This window comes from Narcine bancroftii, chromosome 6, assembly GCF_036971445.1.
Source record: "Narcine bancroftii isolate sNarBan1 chromosome 6, sNarBan1.hap1, whole genome shotgun sequence".
NCBI classification, from domain to species: Eukaryota; Metazoa; Chordata; class Chondrichthyes; order Torpediniformes; family Narcinidae; genus Narcine; species Narcine bancroftii.
The window spans coordinates 165,135,931-165,157,164 of record NC_091474.1 but is presented as its reverse complement, the minus strand read 5'-3'; the positions used below and the strand labels follow the sequence as shown (position 1 = coordinate 165,157,164).

Sequence of the window (21,234 nt, the reverse complement as noted above, 5' to 3'; positions counted from 1 at the left end):
ATTTTGTGTTCTTCCTGGCCTGTTCTAAAATCCATGATGTCTGGATCCTGGTGAATGGCTTCAGCCAGTGGTTCCATGGCATGTACGAATAAGACTGGAGATAGCAGATACCCTTGGCTACTTGATCTTGTCAGTGGGAAAGCTGGAGAAATTTGTCCATTGGTCACAACTTTAGCCTTGGGCGCGTGGTACAACGCCCTGGTCCAATTTACAAAAGTTGGCCCTAGCCCCCTATGAATAGAAAACCCCACTCCAATCTATCTGCCTCTAGGGCCACAGCTAAACCCCTCTCATTTCTGGTTTGTGCTAGACCATTATACTCAACAGTCTGCCGATATTATCCGCTGCCTGTTCCTTTTTGCACAAAGACCGCTTGATCTTTACTTATTAGTTTTGGCAAATATCTCACCAATCTATTTGCTTTGGCAAGATTCTTATAGTCTGGGTTTAGCAGTGAAATAGGACTACAAGAAGATGGTGTTGGTGGATTTTGCCAAGTATCTTATAGTCTGGGTTCAGCAGTGAAATAGATCTACAAGAAGATGGTGTTGGTGGATCTTGGCAAGTATCTTATAGTCTGGGTTTAGCAGTGAAATAGGTCTACAAGAAGATGGTGTTGGTGGATCTTGGCAAGTATCTTATAGTCTGGGTTTAGCAGTGAAATAGGTCTACAAGAAGATGGTGTCGGTGGATCATGGTCTTTTTAATGTCTGTTGTTATGATTGTCAAGAAGATTCCAGGAAGGTATGGGTCTCCATTACCTGGTCTAACACCTTTATATAAAAAGGCATCAATAAATCCTTTAATTGTTTATAAAACTCAGGTGGAAACCCATCCCCACCTGGAGAGTTATTAGTCTGCAGTGAATTCAATGTTTTTCCTATCTCTTCTTCTGTGAAGGGAAGAGCTAGACTAGCCCTTCCTGTTCTTCTGGGTCTAAACTTGGTAACTCTAATTTGGACAGAAACTCGCTGGCTTTCTCAGACCCCCATCAATTCTCATTTATATAAACCCTCATAGAATCCCTGACGATTTCATTAATTTCTTTTGACTTGTGAGAGATCCTGCCATTCCCAGTTTGTATCGCATTGATTATCCTTGAGGCCTGTTCCATCTTCAGCTGCCAAGAGAGGACTTTATGGGGCCTCTCTCCCAAATCAAAATATTTTTGTTTTGACCACGTTTGAAGCATATTGTATTTCAATTTTTATTTGTTGGAGCCCTATAATGGTTCTCTGTACCTGACTTTTGGAAGTCCTTTTCTAGATGAGTAATTTCCTGTTCTAATTCATCCACCTCCCTCATTTTTTTTACTGTTTTGGTGTTTCCAATTATTTGACCTCTCAAAATGCTTTGAGGGTGTCCCATCAGAGAAATTTATCTGGAGTAGAAGTACAGTTAGTCTCGCAGAACACGTCCATCTGCGCTCTTATAAAACTACAGAACTCCGACTTCTTTAACAGCAACATATTAAGGCGTCACCTGCATACTGTATTCTGCTTATCTGGCATTTTTACTGTTTATATCACGGATGAATGATCTGAGAGAAGTCTCGCTGTGTACTCATTCTCCATGATCCTACCCTCTACATGGGCTGAATCCAGGAAAAAAAATCTGTTCGAGTAGGAATCAAGTTTTGAGTAGAAGGAATAGTCCCTCTCCCTTGGATGCTTCCACCTCCATACGTCTATCAAATTCAGCTACTTCATACAGTCAATGGCAGCTCTCGCCACCTTTGTTTTAGTTATTTTCTTTGTTGACTTATCTAGGACAGGATCCAGACTATATCTCCCCGAACCAAGATGTTCTCGTTTCCCTCTGCCAATCTCAGAAAAGTGACTTTTATGAACTTTGCATCATCAAAGTTGGGTACATACACAGTTACTAAGGTCCAGGATTCTGAATATATCTGACAATGCACCATTACAAATCTTCCTGCTCTGCCTGTATCACATTTTGCACTCTCACCAGCACACTTCCCTATAAGAATTGCCACCCTCCTTGCCTTTGAGCCAAACGAGGAGGCTATTACCTGGCCCACCCATCCCCTTTTTAGTTTTTGAGTTCCTGTTCCATTAAATGTGTTTCTTGGAGAAAGGCCAGATCTGCTCCTCCTATTTTTTTTTAATGTGTGCCAAGACCCTTTTCCTCTTCACTGACCCATTAAAGCCATTAATATTAAAACTAATGGACTTTATACTCTTGGCCATTGCCCCAGAGACCCTCAGGCCTGTACTCCCCCCCATACCTCCATCGCCCTGTATCCATCAACCATCCAACCTTTTTCCTTCAGCCGTCTGCTCCAGTCTGCCAGGCCCGTGACAAACCCTGGAAAGATAAGACAAAAACAACGACAACAAAGCCAAAGAGGAAAAATAAAAATACTAAAACAACTAATCGACCCCACACAAATCCGCCATCCATACTCTTGTTCAGCCAATCATCCTCCTCTCTCTCCTTGAATGACTGTATCCCCTGCGCCATTATAACCACCCCTCTCCACCCCAGTGCATACCTGTCATTACACTTGAATTTGAGTCTTTTGTACTTATTGTTCTGGGGGGGTGCTGTTCACTCTGTTGACATGCTGGCATCCCCTACTTCTTTGGTCGTTCGGTTGAGGTTTCCCATGCACCCCCTCCTCATGCTCTTACTATCCGTTGGGCCTTTCCATAGGCCCCTGCCTCCCGACGAATGGTCCCTGACCACATCGTCGCTTCTTTTTGGGTTGGTGGCCTCACTGCCCACCGACCCCCAGGTGAGCCCCAGGCACTCTCCTCAGGTCACACCGCCGCCGCCGGGGCTGTTAAGGCTCTGGATCTGCAGTCTCCCACAGCATCTCGATTCCATCGAGTTGGGCTGGATCAAGCCTTTCTACTCACAGTCGCCTTACTTGTTACCTTTTGCTGGCTGGCATTCTTCTTCCCCATCTTTAGCAGGTAAGTGATTTAATGTTCTTCTCTGTACTTTTTTGTTCTTCAAACTTTGACTTTTGTGCCATTTTTCCCTCTATGGTCTGGGAGCTCCTGGGGGTCCATGACCTCCTACTCTCTCCGCATCACGTGGCACCCACCCCTTCAAATGAATTCTCACCCACAATCCATTTCCAATCGATACGCTCCACAAGCTTTTTAACACCACTCAACCTGAACCATCTACTGTATTGGTAAAGAAACAGAAATGCCAGAGGAACTCAGCAGGTTTTATTGCATCCATAAGAGGTAAAGATATCTCCAAAGTTTTGGACACCAGCCCTACCATGAAGAAAGTTCAGCTATATATCTTTACCTCCTATGAACACTGCGAGGTCCTGCCAGGTTCCTCCAGCATTTCTATGTTTTTAGTACAAACACAGCATCTGCAAACTTTCGTGTTTCAATCTACTGTATTGGCTCCACTCCTCTGTGCAATCTATTCTGAAGATTTCACTTTTCCCATGATTTCATGATCATTTCTTGGCTCCAGCCCAAAACACAGTGAAATCTATTCAAATAATTCTTTTGATGTATTCTGCAATCCTACCTTAGAAAATAACTACTTTTCTCTCACTTCTTTTGTCCTAACAAATGCACGTCAGCACTAATGCTGTGCCACAAGTCACCACCCTGACAGCCAGACAGGCTTCAATCATCTCGGCGATGGAGAGGAAGCAGAGAATTAAAGAATATAAATCCTGCCAGGAAATCTTTCGGAGCTGTAGTAAACTCCTACTTGTGTTTTTTTTAAATTTTGGCAGCAAAATTTCATCCTTGCAACCTTCCAACATCATGGATATCAATGTCCTTGCTTGAGAGGAGCAATTCCTTCTTGAAATAAAAGAAACTAATCAGCAAATTTACTCAAAGTGTGCTCATATTAAAATACAAAGAGGATTGTTGCTTAACCACAGGTTCTATTAACAATGTATTTTTTCCAACGACCAGCAATTTTGATATTGTACTGTAAAAGTTAATCTCAAGCCAAATTTATTATATTAATTCATATGGAAATTTTGACAGCTTCTCCAGATGAGAATCCATTACTAAAATGTACTTTTTTTTAAAAAAGACCCCTCTTTCAATAGCCATCACTCTCCTTCCCTATTCAGGATCTCTCCTTTCTCCCCCCCCTCCCCAATCAACTCCTAGTTTTCTTCCCTTCCTATTAGTGATCACACTACCTTATCATTTTCTTCTCCAACTGGTCATCACAAATATTTTCAGCCCCAATTGTTGATTACCCCAAAATCTCCATATTTTCCACCAAATGTCATCTTCCAATGCTTTCGATTCCATCAACAAGTTCAGTCTTTTTTATACTCTTTCTCCAAAAGGACTCACCAAACCTCCTGTTTCTTCTCTTTCATGATCAATAAAGCCCATTTTTTTCCTCCTCTTTTGCCAAGCGTTCACTTAATGTCTGCTCGCAGCTAACCTCGCCGACTCTTCATTCAACTCACACAAACAACTATTCTCTCTTTACACTCAACCAAAGAATGATAATTTTATCCACTTCAAAACTTCTTAGTTATGAATAAAGTTTTTTTAAATCATCCTATATTTCGCTTGAATTTAGTGAAATAACATCTTGGACGTGACTGAGTCTTTCTGTGGACACAGACCCATTCTTTTCTGTTAAGTTCCTAGTAGTCTAATCTTTTTACTACATGATTACCTAAACACAATGAGGTACAACTGATTACTGAATAATTATTTTAGCTTCTCAACTTACTTTTCAGGTAGCCCCCTACTTTACAATTACAACTTATTCTTCTATTCCTTTCTCCACTTAAAATCCTCATTAGTTAATATGCAAATAATATATTTCATCCAAATCCACACATATGTTAAATTACATGTACATACTGAAATCCATATAGGTGTCCAATAAACTTTACAATATAGATCTACAATTTGACATTATTACATTTAAGGACAAAATCAATAGTGCACCAATGTTTCATCTTTAGCAATGCAACACATTTCTATGCTAGTGTAGATATAAAATATTATAATGCAAAAATTTCATCTAATGCTTTGATGATTAAAATATTGCACATTTCATTTTAAAATACAATCTATTTAACAATTGTAGGCTTTTAGAAACATTGACAGTATATCATTAAATAAAAAGACTCAATGTTATTGGGTAGCGTTAGAAATTATCCCACATTAAATCAAATGTAGAACCAAATTTTTATTTTGTTTTGAAGGAAGCAGATTCCAATGTTTCTTAAAATTGAAAATTTAGTTCTTGAACTAAATTAAAACAGAAATAAAGTTCAGTATATTTATCACAATTTTTTAAAATTCTAGTTTTGCAATTAACCAATTTTGAAAGAAAAAGTAATTTATTACTCAAAATGGCTAACAGGTTTGGTAATAAGAATATTTTAACAATTAAAACTATAATGCATGTTGGAAATAGTGAATTCACACAATTCCAAATCAATTACTTCCTCGAGTATTATTAATTCTGTATTTAACAATTCTGCATGAAGAATCACTTTCAAAAATTGGACCAAATTTCGTGGGAGAAATATTGGCAACTCCCCATATATCTGTTGATTTTTGCATAATTCTTGAAATTGCAATCAACTAATGAACTGGGGCAGTTAACACCTTCCTTTTATTTGAACCAACATTAAATGAGCACAATTTATATTAGCATTACTAGATTTTAAAAATGAGATTACTTAAGTGATATAAAAATATAAATCTTAAAAATAATTTATAATACAAAAAAATAATAACTTTTAATAATTTGTTATAGTGGACAGTGAAGGTTATCTAAGATTATCAAGTTATTCCTTGGCCCACCTTCCCTTGCTTGGAGTATTGCTTACAGATCTAGTCAACCAACTGTAGGAAATACATCAAGCTGGAAAAGGTGCAGAAAAGGTTCACAAGGATGTTACCAGGTCTGGGAAGCTTCAATTACAAGGAGAAGCAGAGAGAGTGAGCTTAGATAGGTTAATAAACTCATGAGGGACGTAGATAAGGAACATAGTCAAGGACTTTTTCCCAGGAGAGGAGAATCTAAAACTAGTGGGCATAGATTTAAGGTGAGAGGGAAGATTTAATGGGGATCTGAGGGGCATCTTTTTCCACAGAGCATGGTGGTTTATGGAAAGAGGTGTGGAGAAAATGGGTGGATACAATTATAACATTTAAAAAGTCAATTGGACAAACATATGGATAGGAAAGGTGTAGAGGTATATGGGATTAATGCAGTGAAATAGGACTAGCTTGGATAGACAACTTCATGAGGTTCGATGAATTGGGCAGAGGAACAATTTTCTGTAACTGGTTTACTATACAACTCTACAAATGTACTAGTGCTTACACAAGAGTTTAATGTTACATGTGGCTTTGATGCAGCCAACAGAGTTGTCCTCATTCAGCAAGTTCCATCCAGTGGTTATGAGCACAATTGTCTTTCATTGGTCACATTATTAAATTCATCATCCTGGGATTTGAATTTGATGCATTATTTTATAATGTACAATCGTGCTTCCTGAGGTTTTTTTTTGCTGAAACTGTCACAAACACAAAAATAATTGTGCACCTTTAAAAGCTCCTTGTTGGCAAACGCAAGAATTCCTTCAAAGATCACAACATTTGCTCCATACACAGTTTTCTGTAAGAGTAAAGCACAAACATATTGCAAAATTACCAACTAATTTCAATGCTACAGAAAATATAATTTCGAGGTAATGATTTAAGATTTAAACAAAGGTGGAGGAAGACTGGATTCTAAATTTCCAAATTTATTTAAATCTAGTGGAAATTTATTTAAATCTAGAGAATTGCAAAAGGTTGGTTTGCAGGTGAAGCAGGCTACCAAGAAGGCAAATGGAATGTTGGCCTTCATTGATAGAGGGATAAAGTTTAGGAGCAAGAAGGTTATGCTGCATCTGTACAAGGTATCGATGAGGCCGCATCTGGAGTGTGGTCTCCTTACTTGTCGAAGGATGTACTGAGTTTAGAGACTGCAGAGGAGGTTCACTAAGTTTATTCCAGAGATGAGGGAGTTGGCCTATGAGGAGAGATTAAGTCGTCTGAGACTGTACTTGCTGAAATTTCAAAGAGGGAGAGGGGATCTTCTAGAAATGTAGAAAATTATGAGACCATAGATAAGATAGAGATAAGTAAATTGTTTCCATTGGTGGTGGAGACTAGAACTAAGGGAAATAGCCTCAAGATTCAGGGTAATAGATTTAGGACAGAGATTAGGAGGAACTGCTTTTCTCAGAGGGTGGTGAATCTGTGGAATTTGCTGCCCATTGAAGCAGTGGAAGCTACTTCAGTAAATACATTTACGACAAGGCTGAATAGATTTTTACATAATAGGGGAATTATAGGATATGAGGAAAAGGCATGTAGGTAGAGCTCAACCTATCATCAGATCAGCCATGATCTCACTGAATGGCGGAGCAGGCATAAAAGGACAGATGGCCTACTCCTGCTCTTATTTCTTGTGTTCTTAAATGGTTAGACAATATAATCCAATTGGTTTCTTGATTAAAACATTTTCTGCAATTACAGAATTACTTTTCTCAGGTTCCATTCCCCTGAATATGCAAAACTCCAACATTTTTGTGATGGCTTAAGAATCACATTTAAAACCATAAGATGTGTGTTTTCTGTGCTGATAGTTTTAGCAAATAAAATTGTGTCTTAAAATAACAAAATTGATGCATTCTCAATTTCTCAAACATCATCATGTAAAGTTGATCAATTATTCCCTTCAAAGCCCATTTGCAGTCCACAACTCTCATAACAATGTCAGAATATGATTGACTATCCCAAATTCACAAGCAGAAACTGGAGTTACAATTACAATAACAACTTTTAAATCAATAAATAATTTGAAGTACAACATTTCTATTTTAAAACACAAATATACTATGAAGTCCAGAGCTTATATGAACATTGTGCAGTAAATACAAATTTAAACAGAATTAATTAAAATCAGCTGAATCACCAAGGTTTTTGAGATCTTAAAAAAAGTTGTAAAAAAATATCCATTAATTAATCTTAAATTCACATGAAAAATTACAACCTGCAAAAATGTTTAAGCATATACAATGTTTGTTTACCATTTAGTACACAATTTTAACCATTTCACCTTAGCTGATAGGTGTAATTCATGGGAGATTATTCCTTCACCTCCCACCCATTTTAAAAAAAAAGGTTAAATAGACTTTTTATGCAATTGTTTGGACATTAGCAACATTAGAAAACATGCTCTCAAGCTGAATCAATGCAATAGTTGGAAAATATAATCTTCATCAAAATGCATCCAATTCTAGAGTTTAACATTCATCTTCATGGCAGACTGGATTACTACATAGAACCAGAATGGTTTTCACCTCATTGACATTATTCAATTTAAATGAGTCCCCATGGTTGTGTGCAAATTAAGACTTGAAACAAAAGTTGAATTATTGCTAAATGCATGCAAATATTTTGTGAAAATTATGGGTCATAGTTTTAGGTTTCAGAGTTTCTGCAAATGTATGTGCATAAAGTTTGGCAGATCATCTTTCATTTTACAACACTGATTGAGCACCATATTTCAGGGCTCGAGAGTCCTTAAGGAAGTGCAGCTGCATTCTGTCTCCTAGAAACTGTAGGTTTCAATTTTCTGTGTTAACATATACTGTTCTTTTCTCTCTTGTGGGCTTCTCCCTCACAAATCAATGTAGTCAAAAATGATATCTTGTAGCGAGCTGCACTGATCTACAAGCGAACTGGGTCACAGAGGTGCAGGCTCGCACTGAGATGACATCAAAATAGTCCCAGTGGGAGGGGCTGAAAAGAATCACGGGAGTGGTGCTGATAAGCTCTCAGAGAGTTCCAGTGAAGTCAGTGGGTTGTTTCAAATTACTCACAGCTTCTGTGTGGATTTTTCTTTTCTTTGCTGCTCAGCACGCCAATCACAGTGGTGACCCCGACAGTCCAAAATGCCATGTTGGAATCTACGATGAATGATGAATGCACAGAACACAGTTACGCTGAAGCTGCTGACCTTTTGGACCTCACAGCCGCTAGTCTGAAGCCCAGTTTCAGGTCAGGCAGATCACCAGACTCCACAAGGTGGTCAGTTTGCTCGATCAGAGACTGCTGGATAAATCATTGACTTCTTGTATCAGCTGCCAGCTGCCAACAGGTATGAGGCAATTAAGGTGATCCTTATCCGTACCTTTGGCCTTTCCCACCATGAATGAGCAGCACGGCTGCTCCATGTGGAGGGCCTGGGGTGACCGCATGCCTTCTGCCCTTATGAATGATAGTCTGGTGTTAATGGATGGCTGCAGGCCCTGCTTACTGTTCGTGCAAATATTTCTTAAAAAGATAACAGAAGATATTTGCCTACTCCTCGCAGACGACGACTTCAGCGACCCAGGCAGGTTAGCAGTCCTTCGGATGTCCTGTGGAACACCAAGCAATATGGCAGGTTGTCTGTTGACCTAATTGCTGCTTCCCGCCCAGCAACTCATCTCTCTCCCACTCCACTGAGGAGACTGGCAAAAGTTGCAGCCAGCGGAGACTCAAACTAGGAGCAGTGGTTTTTCTACCATCAGAAATGGTCTTCTGTCTATGATATGATTGAATGTTAAAAAAATGGGGAGGGGGTGAGGGAGGGAGGGAAGGGAGGGGGGAAAAAGGGGAGAAAATGACACTGTATATATTCAAGAGAAAAATGTCTGTATGTATTTTGGTCAGTATGGTTCATAGTGTGAAAAATAAAAAAATTAAAAAAAAGAAATGGTCTTCTGGAGCCTGCTGCTGCTGCCCACCTTGCTTACATCTGGGAAACACCGGGACCAAGTTCGACGGTTGGCCCCCGTGACAGCCTACTTTATCTATGGGACCAGCACTCAGGACAGCATTTCCTCATAGACACAGGGGCGGAGGTTAACATCTTGCACCCCCCTTGAACCGAGATACCCACACCAGTAAGTCAGAACCATCCCTCACCACCACCACCAATAGCAGTATACAAACATACAGGGTGTGTACCATCCCGCTTGAGTTCGGCTCCTGCCGTTTTATCAGAACCTTCACTTTGGCTAATGTGTCTCAACCCCTACTGGGCATAGACTTTTTTTGAGCCCACTGCTTCTTGGAAGACCTGAAAGTCTGCCATCTGGTCAATTCCAGGACCTTCCAGATCTTCACTCTTTTTGAGCAACAAGTTTGCCACAATCCTTGCAGGATTTCCAGCCATTATAATGCCATAGATCTCCACCATGGTCCCAAAACATGGCATTCAGCACCACATCCCCACACAAGGACCATCGCTACACATTGGGCATGCAGGCTTCCTCCCGACAAGTTGCAGCTCACCAATGAAGAATTCAGAAAGATGGGAATTATTTGGTGCTCGGACAGCCCATGGGCCTCTCCTCTACACATGGTGCTGAAATCTTCTTGGGGATGGAGACCTTGTGGGAACTACCGCCGGCTCAACAACTCCACGATAGTAGACTAGTACCTGATTCCCCACATCCAGGACTTCACGGCCAATCTACACGGAGTAAGGATCTTCTCAAAAATTGACCTGGTCTGGGGGTACTACCAGATCCCCGTTAACCCAAGCAATATCCCCAAGACAGCTCTCATCACTCAATTCGGCCTTTGAGTCCATCTGCATGCTATTCAGCCTCAAAAATGTAAGGAAGACTTTCCAGATACTCATGGACTCGGTAAGGCGTGGCCTGGATTTCGTTTTTATCTACTTAGGCAACATCCTCATCGCCAGTCGTTTGCAACAGGAGCACCTAACACACCTGCAGGTCCTCTGCAAGTGACTGAGCAACTATGGCCTGGCCACCAACCCAGTGAAATGCATGTCTTCCAGCTGTAGCCCTGAGACAGCAGTGTGGAAAGCTGGTCTGATGGCCATCGATTTCCTTGGGCACCAGGTTGATTAACACAGGGCCATCCCTCTTCCGTCAGAGGTTGAGGCCATTCACAAGTTCACCAAGCCAACTATGGTCAAAGGTTTGGAGGAGTTCACTGGGGCTGGTCAACTTCTACCATTGATTCCTACCATCAGCTATCAGGATCGTGCAACCTCTTCTTAAGCAGCTGTCCAGTCAGGCCAAAGAACTCACCTGGGACTTGGAGTCTTCAGCAGCTTTCAATGAAGCCAAAGACACTCTAGCCAACATCACCCTTCCAGTGAATCTGCTTGTTGATGTACCCACTGCCCTCACAGTCGATGCATCCAACACAGCTGTCGGCAGCATCCTGGAGCAGCTGATTAATCGACATTGAAGACTGCTCGCTTTCTTCAGTAGACACCTGCGACCCTTGGAGCAGAAATATAGTGCATTTGACAGGGAGTTGCTAGCCTTCACCCGTCCTTGAAGGACGGGATTTCACGGTCTTCACCGATCACAAGCCCCTCACATTTACCTTCGCCAAGGTGTTGGACCAGTGATCAGCAAGGCAGCAGCGTCACCTTTCTCATATCTCAGAGTACACGAAGGCACATTTCCAGCAAGAACAACCTTGTGGGTGACGTTCTATCTTGTATGCCCGTCTTGTCTGTGCATTCCCCGTCCCACAAAATCAACGGTGCAATGCATGCAGCAGTCCAGCAGCAGAATGGCGAGACACCAGCTTACTGTACTGCAGTCTCAGGCTACAGCTAGAAGACGTGCATTTCGGGCCATCCGAAGCCACATTTATCTGTGATGTATCCACTGCCCGACCTAGGCTCATTGTTCTCGCCACATGGAGTCTATGCATCATTGACACGCTACATGGGTTGGCCCACCCTCCATCCAGGCGACAACTCAACTGGTTGCAGACAGATTCATGTAGCATGGCCTGCATAAACAGGTCAATAGACAATAGACAATAGGAGCTGGAGTAGGCACTTCGGCCCGTCGAGCCAGCACCGCCATTTTACAGATCATGGCTGATCACTACCATCAGTACCCCTTTCCAGCCTTATCCCCATAACCCTTAACTCCTTTGCCCACTAGAGTCTTATCTAACTCTCTTTTGAACATAATCAGCGAATCTGCCTCTACCACCCTCTGTGGCAGAGCATTCCACAGATTCACACTTCTCTGGGTAAAAAAATGTTTTCTCATCTCCGTCCTAAAGGGCCTACCCTGTATTCTTAAACTATGCCCTCTAGTCCTCGTCTCCCCCATCATTGGGAACAAGTAATCCGACTTCACCTTGTCTATCCCCCTGATAATTTTGTATACCTCAATCATGTCCCCCCTCATCCTTCTAAACTCCATCGGATACAAGTCCAGTTTTTTTTAGCCTTTCAGCATATGTCAACCCCGCCATCCCTGGAACTAACCTTGTAAATCTGCGCTGCACACCCTCTATAGCTAGTATGTCCTTCCTCAAAATTGGAGACCAGAACTGGACGCAATACTCCAGGTCAGCCACTGGGCCAGAATTTGCCTGCACTGTAAGACATCCAAAGTGCAGAGACACGTGAAAGCCCCTCTTCAGTCCTCCCCACCGATAATTCAGCCATGTCCACATGGACATTGTCATGCCGCTGCTGGTTTCCAGAGGTACCACATACCCATTCATGATGGTGGACAGGTTCACCAGATGGCTGGAAGCTGTCCCGCTCTCGCACACCTCCACAACATCCTGTGCCAGGGCCCTCATCGCCAACTGGATAACCTGTTTCGGCGTCCTTCCAATATCACGTTGGACAGGGGGGCATAGTTTACATCCGGTCTATGGGCAGTGCTGGCACAGCTCCTAGCGACCCAGTTACATCACATCAAGGCCTACCATCCACAGTCTAACAGCCTGGAGGACAGGTTCTATCAGCATTTGAAGATGGCCCTCATGGCACAGCTCTGAGGCCCAAATTGGGTGGACGAGCTGTGTTGGATGCTCCTTGTCATCTGCAGAGTGCCAAAGGAGGATTTGGCCACGACCTCTGCTGAGCTTGTCTATGGGACCCCACTGACAGTGCTGGGAGAGTTGGTGCCAGCAACTCATGGCCAGGAGGAAATACCTTTGGCCTTGCTAACGCAACTTCATGAGAAGCTGGGCATCTTGGTCCCCATACCAACCTCACACCACGGTCCAGATCCATCCTACTTCCCGAAGGATTTCGAAGACTACAAACATGTCTTCATAAGGAGAGGTGCGTGCCAGATGCCCCTTCAGCACTCATATAAAGGTTCCTACAAGGTGTTATGACACAATGGGAATACATGCCCTTTGGACATTGGGGGTAGGCAGGTACACAGTCGAACGCCTCAAACTGGCACACCTTGACCTCAACCAGCCAGTAATTGTTCCAGCCCCACAGCGGAGAGTTTCACCTCCCAAACATACGAACTGTGGACTCAGCACCTTCAAACACCAGTTATTTGGGGGAGGGGGGTGGGGGTGGCAATCATGTAGCGAGCTGCACTGAGATGGAGGCTCATACTGGGCTGACATCACTATAGTCCTGGTGGAGGAGGCAAAAAGGATCATGGGAGTGGTGCTGATAAATTTCAGTGAGTTGGTTGATTCAACTCACTCACAGCTGCAGTGTAGTTTTTTTTTCTTTCCTTCACTCCAAAACACACTGACCACAATCTCACTTTTAATTTATCCCACCAAAAGAAGCTCTGGGATATCACAGCATTACAAATAGGCACATTATAACTGCTTACTGTAGTCAATTAATTCACTAGCCTGTTGAGTGTATAACTCAGCAAAAATGTTCTTCACTCACTCATGGGACTTTGAATTTGTTGGGATAAAGCAGCCAAATCGTGTCATACAAAGTACCATGCATGGTTAGCTTACACAAGAATCCTTGAAAAGTCTTTAGAGCATTTTAAATTCAGCAGAGTGTAAGATCCAGACAACACATTTTGATGAAATGAGAATGAATCATGCTTTAAGTAATATAAAAGGAAGCCAACTGGAAACAGGCAAACACAAATTAAGCATTCAGAGTATGAATGACAAAATCTGTAAAATTGTTTATAATAGGTGCCATCTTTTTCAAGCAAAATCTCCATCCTATCAATGAACAAGTGTCTGCAATTAAAATAGAAAGGTACTCTGTCACCAAATCAATTCAGAAACTTCAGATGAATTTTCATCAAACTGATATTTCAGTTTGAATTCATCTAACATTGTCATAATTATAACTTTAATCTTAAACAGCCAATGGCAAACAATAGGAAAATAATGGCAAGGTTATTTATGATATAACCTGAGGACTACTTCCACCCTTGCATCACCCTCTTGCAGTCTTCATTAACAAAAAGAAAAATCAGGTAACAACTTATTTGCAGTCAAAAATCCCTATCCCACATTCTCAAAGTTTGTGCATTGGTTATGTAACATCAAATTTAAATGGAAAACTTTACAAAGTGGGGGCAGAATGATAGATTTGCATGGAGGGAGATATAGCCAGAGGCTAAAAATAACTATGGATGTCTGTATATGTTGAAACTGATTGACACTAATTGGAGTGTTTGATTATATAGTGCTTCTGCAGTCAGATGAGAAATGCCATCAGTGTTGGCATGGACTACTGTAATCTTGTCACAAAGCAGGTACCAATGATCAACCATTTAACACAGCCTTCTAGTTTATTTTCAAACTTTTACAGGCACTGCATTTCAGACAATGTATGGAATAAGGTTCAATGTGGTCAAATTTTAAAAAAGGAATGATGCATGCAGGAAACAAACAAAAAAAAGACCCATTGTTTAAAAATAACAATACAATATGCTTCTAAGTTCATGAGAATGACCTTTAAGGAAATGACTTCAAATTTATGTAGCCAATTCTTATTAAATCATCAGACCTTAAATATAAAGCATATGGTGAAACCCATGTTAAAACATTCTATAAATGAACACCAGTTTAACACACTGAAAGTAAATGAAATGTAAATTTGTTGTAAAACATTTTGACAATGAATTAAAATTGATTGTGACTTCACCTATCACCTACCCAACAAAGTGGAGAGTTCAACTACAGGTACTCCCCGACTTAGGTCCATGTTCTGTTCTGGATGACCAGTTGCATCTCGGAATGGATGCGTGTTGGAATTGCGTACTTATCTTGTTAATCGCAGTCCCGAGGTCCATTGGCTGGGCGCAGCCATCTTAGTTCCTGTGCGCAGACGCAAGCTTTCGGTAGGCATATCCGCGGTGGGTTCGCATTTTGGAATTTTGGGTTCGCACAGAGTTAAGCGTCATAATGATATTTGCATCCTTGACTCTCGCGCATGTGCCAACCGAACTCCCATATGTGAACCCATAGCACATATGCCAAACAAAGACTCGCACAGGAATCAAGATGGCCATGCCCAATCTACGGATCCCGGGATGCCGACTAACAAGGTAAGTACACACACTTTGGCACTTACATGCCTTGAATCTCTGTTATAGTTTGTCAAATACAACATGAACCTCGTAAATGTTATATTTTTTCTTTTTTTAAAATTTGGCCATATGTGCAGATGAACATAGGTTGCAAGTCAGGGAGTACCTGTACACACCAACTCAAAGCCCCATTCAGTCTCTAGTTTGATCCTTGGCCATTCCTGACATTTCAAAATCCTCATCTTTGAACATTCTTGTTACTTTGGTCACATCTTTTAAGTCTAGTGACCAAGTTTTCACTGACTTGTTTTGGCCTCAAAATCCTTTTCACAAATAATAATGCCATCTGCTATTGAACTTCAAAAATGCTCTCAAAACCTTGTTTTTCAACCAAATCTTTTGTTGCCCTTTATTCATGACCCAGACACATAATGTAACCTTTCTAACATCTGACAAAGTCTATTCAAGTATTCGAAAGGTTGGAAAATGTTTTCACCCATAATTCCATGAATTAATTATGAACCAAACATAATCCTCAATCCACTTCTAAGAAATTGAGTGGCATTTTATTTTACAATGTATAACTCCTAATATTTTATTTCTATTGTAATACAAAAAGTATAGACAAATTAAATTTGTTATTATGGTTTTATCAATATAAATACTTTCAGTTCACCATAAAATTAATTTTGGATGTATTATCGCAGCCTATTCAAATGAAGCATTAAAAATAGAGAAAAGTTCATCTTTTTGATTTTACAGCATTTCACATGTGCTTTACTCCCCAAACTTGCACATTTGGTGCATGATGGCAAATTTAGGGCAAGAGTGATGTTAACATCAAACCAAAATAGTTAGTTACCTACTTCAACTGACTAATTTTCACCCAAGGTTCTAAAAATGGACGCAAGTAAACATTTGAGAGTTGGAGTATATTGTTGGAAGAAAAATGAGCTGATCCACTTTGATCTAGTGGCATTACTAAATACTTTTGTGAAGACACCTGGTTGCTTTCAACAGAAACAACATGCAGTAGAGCAAGTCAAGGTGATGTTGACCTTCATTACAAAGATGAAGTATAAATGTAGAGCAGTTTGCTACAACCAAACAGGACATTGGTGATGCCACACCTGGAGAATTGTGTAGAGTTCAGTTATTAAATTTAAGACAGGATACAGATACATTGGTCACAGTACAGAAAAAGTTAATGATGCTTGATTCCTCAAATGAAGGGATTATATTACAAGGAAAACCTGAGTAATTGGGGCTATACTCAATGGATGAACAAGAGATGATTTTATTGAAGTAATGAAAACACAAAGGATGCCTGAGTGGATTGATATCGAGAAGATAATTCTTCTCATGAGGAACCTAGAATGAAGCTTGGTTCAAAATAAGGAATACTTTTTTTTAAACAAATGAAGGATGTTAAAAACTTTTGAATTATCCGCCTATAGAGCTGAATCACTGAACATAAAAATAAGAATTAGATTTTGGATAATGAGGGAGTCAGAGTAATGGGGAATAGATAAGAAATGGAACTGTGGCCAAGGTTAGATCAACACTGCTGCTATCTTATTTAATGGGGAAATAGATTTAAGGAACCACACAGCTCCACCTGCTCTTATTTCATGTGTTCTTTCTAAAAGGAATCAAAACTGAAACCTACCCAATCCTTTCTTCGACTGTGTGTGGTGAAATCATAAACTGGAACCTTCACACTTTTCCCTTTCTTCAGCTTCCTCAATGTATGTATGATTAGGTCAAAATCAAAGGCATCAGGATGGTCAAAATTATATTCATTTTCAGCAGCTAATTCTTGTTCCTCCTTGTTTAAGACCTGTCAACGACAAGAATATAAATAAGCTATTACAGTGGAACCCCTTTATAATGCTATAGTCCGGTTAAAAATATTGCATCCCAAAAAAAGCAGGGTTGCACTAAATTGGGGTTTCAATAAATGGTTGTAGTTACAGTTGAAATTAAAACACAAATTAATTTTAGTAAACGGACTGTCCCTGCACCAGCCCAAAGTACCTGCTCCTGGCGGCAGCCTGACGCCTGAGTCCAATGATTTATCGCGTTATATCAGGATTTATGTAAAATTGGATCGCGTTAAATCGGGGTTCCACTGTACCATACACGTAAAATCATGGGCCAAGGCTACAACCACAGGCCAACAAACCACAGATAATGTGGCACATAGCAGGGAAGTCATTTATTATTTCAAAAGCCATTATTGCCACAATGGTTTCAGATAAATAATGTAACAAACTAAAACTGACACAATTCTGTGTTGAAGGTAAATAGGTGGGGAAAAATCAACTTAGAGAGCCAAAAATTACAGAAACACAAAATAAGAGAATGAAGCAATTAACTAACCAAAGCTGATGGAATGTGGAAATTGCAAATTAAACAATGTTAAAGATCATTAAAAGCTTGTCGATCAGTAGTTTTCAAAAAAAAATTCCCCCCCCACCCCCCCCACTAAGTAATCACCTAAGTAATCAGTAAGTATCACCTAAGTAATCCCTTACTAATCACAGACCACCTATGGCATAGGGATTACTTAAAATGGAATGCAATTCGAAAGAAAAAGTTTGAAAACCACAGTTGTGCATCATAAGAGGAGTGCAGATAAAGCAATGAGGAAAAGTATAAAAATGTACATAATCAGATTTAAAAGGACTGAAATACATAGTTTAAAACTGACTGAGCAAATCCAGTTTGTAAAATTAATGAAAACAAATGCGCAGCAGTATACATTAGAGTAATAGTCAAGAAAAAGGGGTTTAAAACATTCCATGTAAACAATCAGGTCTTGTATAGTTTTTTAAAAAAGCCACAAGAGGCACAGATTGGATTAGAACATAGACAGAAAATAGCCCATCTCCAATAAAAAAAAGTATGTTGCTATACTTCAGATATTGACAGGAATGCACTCCTGGTCACACCACAAAGTGCAATTAAGATGGTAAAAATTAAGTCAAGGTCATGAAGGCTGTTTAGTTACAGAACAAAAAAAACCTTTGTGATCTAAACTTTGATTTAAAACAAAGCAAGATCATAGGAGAATCCCTAGGCTTCTTGTGCCTGTTTCACTATTCAATAATTTTGTGGTGGCTTCAATCTTGAATTCAATTCCACTTTCCTTCCACATAACCTTTAACTTACCTAGATTTTGAAGATTTCCTATTGCAAATTCCACAGCTCTCCATGGATGAGAGTACCCTTGATTTTGTTATAAATGTGTAATCTCTTACTCAAATAAACTAGCTTCAAAAATTTTAAACTACCAAATTAATTATCTTGATGACAGATTCAAAATATGGGTAGAGAGAAAATTCAGATAAATATTTCAAATACAAGGAAAATATGGCAGTTTAAGTTACTATATAAAGTCAATAGAATAAAAGATTAAGAGGAGATGGATGTGATGACAGCCTAAAGTGAATTCAATGCAAAAAGACATTTGCTGGATTACAATTCCTTTCTTATTCTGTTAAGAACTTCCTAGAGCTATGCAATATCAAAAGCAGCATCAAATAGTTTGTCACAAATGGAACAATCTCAATTAATCGCCAGCAATTTCGTGAACACAGTGACTGAATTTCAAACAATTCATACTTCACAATCATTCTAAAACTACAGCAGCTACAAATAACTTGATTCTACCTTATAAAAGGAATCCATAGAAAGCAGAACCACCCAAGGAACATCCAAAGCCTCAATGATCTTGTTAGCCACTGTGGTTTTGCCAGAGGAACTTCCCCCACACAAACCTGTAAAAAGCACATTTTGAAATTTAAAAAGTGGACAGATAGGTCAGTTTGTGGGTGGCACAGTTAGTGCAACACTATTACAGCGCCAGCAACCCAGATTTAAATCTGCTGCTGTATACAAGGAATTTGTGCTTTCTCCCAGTGTCTGCATGGGTTCCCTCCCACATTCCAAAAAAAGGTTAATTGGTCATATGGGTGTATTTGGGCAGCGTGGGCTTGTAGGCTGGAAGAGCGTGTTACTCAGCTGTACTTCTAAATTAACATTAATTATTTAAAAATGTGTTCAATATTATAGGCACAAATTAATTATAAGGGTACACAGAACATAGAAATCTACAGCACAGTACAGGCTGTGTTGTGCTGACCTAATAACCTACTCTATCAACTGCCTTGAATTTCTCTACAGTATAATCCTCCCATTTTTATCAGTCCTATCCACGCAGCTATCAATAGTCTCTAAAAGATCCTATTATACTTCCCCCAAGTATCTCTCAAATAATGTTTTTAAAATTTGCCAATTCAAAATTCCTACATTTCCCCCCCCCCCCCTCCTTAAATCCTAAATTGAGATGGCATTTTAAAATTTAGACATATAGCACAATAACAGACACATTAATTCCAATAGGTCAAAAGAACACTTAATTTACTGTGGTCAGGCTGAAGCTGTCGGTTGTTTTTTTGTCATTTTTACAAGGCTGAAAGTAGAAATCATTTAGAGAATTAATTTAAAGATCATTTGCATTATTTGAAAGTCTTTATTTACTACAGTCTTCTATACAGAATCATCCTCTTTCCCCCCACCCCACCCCCCCCAACAAGAATAAAAATCTAGAAGTGATTCAGAAGTTTGAGAGTCAGTGTTCTAAAGCATGGAAACACGTCCACATCAACCAAGTCACTCACACCTGCTGGATGTCCTTCATAGTGTATGTCCATGTGGGTCTTTAAATATGTTAAATAAAATATTTTAAATTAGATAAAGATGTGTTTCTTACCATACTGCCTTTGACTTTAAAATATTGTTTAGTCATTATCACAAATGAGCCTAGAGGCACTTTCAGGTGGCCAAAATCCCCTGATGTAAAACCGCATATTATGCCCATATGCGGTTGTTGGGAGGCCATTTGAAAGCGCAGGAGATGCATGTGAGGCGAACTTTGTAACCCTCCTCTGGGAGGGATAATTGCCGGAGCACTGAGGTCCCACCCGGCATCTGAATGCATCCGCCTGAAACCAGATGCTAAGAGGATGACAATCAGCTGGTGAGCGACTGACAGCCCCCCTCCCAGCTGGCCCTGCCCACCGGCACGGGATGTCAGGGCAGGGGCAGCCGGCGCGGGCTGTCCCCATACTGATCCGACTGCCCCGCCCTCTTCCCACAGCCCTATATCAGTCCCCACACTGTGGGGCAGCCCTCTCCCGCGCCAGCCGCCCCACAGTGTGGGGACTGATATAGGGCTGTGGGGAGAGAGCGGGGCAGTGGGATCAGTGTGGCTGACACCCAGCCATCCCAACTCTGACAACCTGAAGGGACAGGAGCTAGAGTGTGCTCTGAGACGCCTCCCGCGAACCTGTCCCTTTCAGATGGCCAGTGCTGTGCTTTCAAAGCTATCACCTGAATGACCATTCCACAGGTCTGAATCTGTTTCTGCAGGTGCATTCTTGGTGGAGAATGCACCTGAAGAAGCCTTATGACATGTTTGGCTGGAACCAGGTGGGCCTTAGACCGAAAAAGGTCGAGAACCACTGCTCTAAACTTTCCTATCCATGTATCTATCTGTCCAAAACCTTTTGAACCGTTCAATATTCTCATTTTTTTAATAATTCTTTCAAGTGGCTTGTTCCACATACACAGCATCCTCTGTGTGGAGTTTCCTCTCCAGTCCCTCTTGCATCTTTCCCCTTTCACTATAGATTCCTTCTAGTTTTAGATTGATCTAATCTGGAGAAAAGGTAATGATTATTTTATCAATGCCCCTCATGAGATTATAAATGGCTACAATGTATGCCTAACACATTTTCAAGAGGTCCTATTATTGTCATGCAATTTTTATGTTTTCTACCACCGAAGAACAATAAATTATTTTTCTCTCATTCCCCCAACTGAAATTAAGGCCAGCCCAATAAAAT

General features: G+C 40.4%; 1 protein-coding gene across 2 annotated transcripts in view; it reads right to left on the bottom strand.

The window, feature by feature from the left end:
• LOC138736690 (uridine-cytidine kinase-like 1) overlaps window positions 1-21,234 on the bottom strand; it is a 111,312-nt gene that overhangs the window by 68,460 nt on the left and 21,618 nt on the right. For both annotated transcript variants that reach the window (XM_069886584.1, XM_069886583.1), the window contains exons 3-5: window positions 18,998-19,104; window positions 16,992-17,162; window positions 6,547-6,618 (exon numbers count right to left, since the gene is read on the bottom strand). In XM_069886584.1, the coding sequence (XP_069742685.1) occupies window positions 6,547-6,618; window positions 16,992-17,162; window positions 18,998-19,104 (350 nt within the window). The remainder of the gene's footprint in view (window positions 1-6,546; window positions 6,619-16,991; window positions 17,163-18,997; window positions 19,105-21,234) is intronic.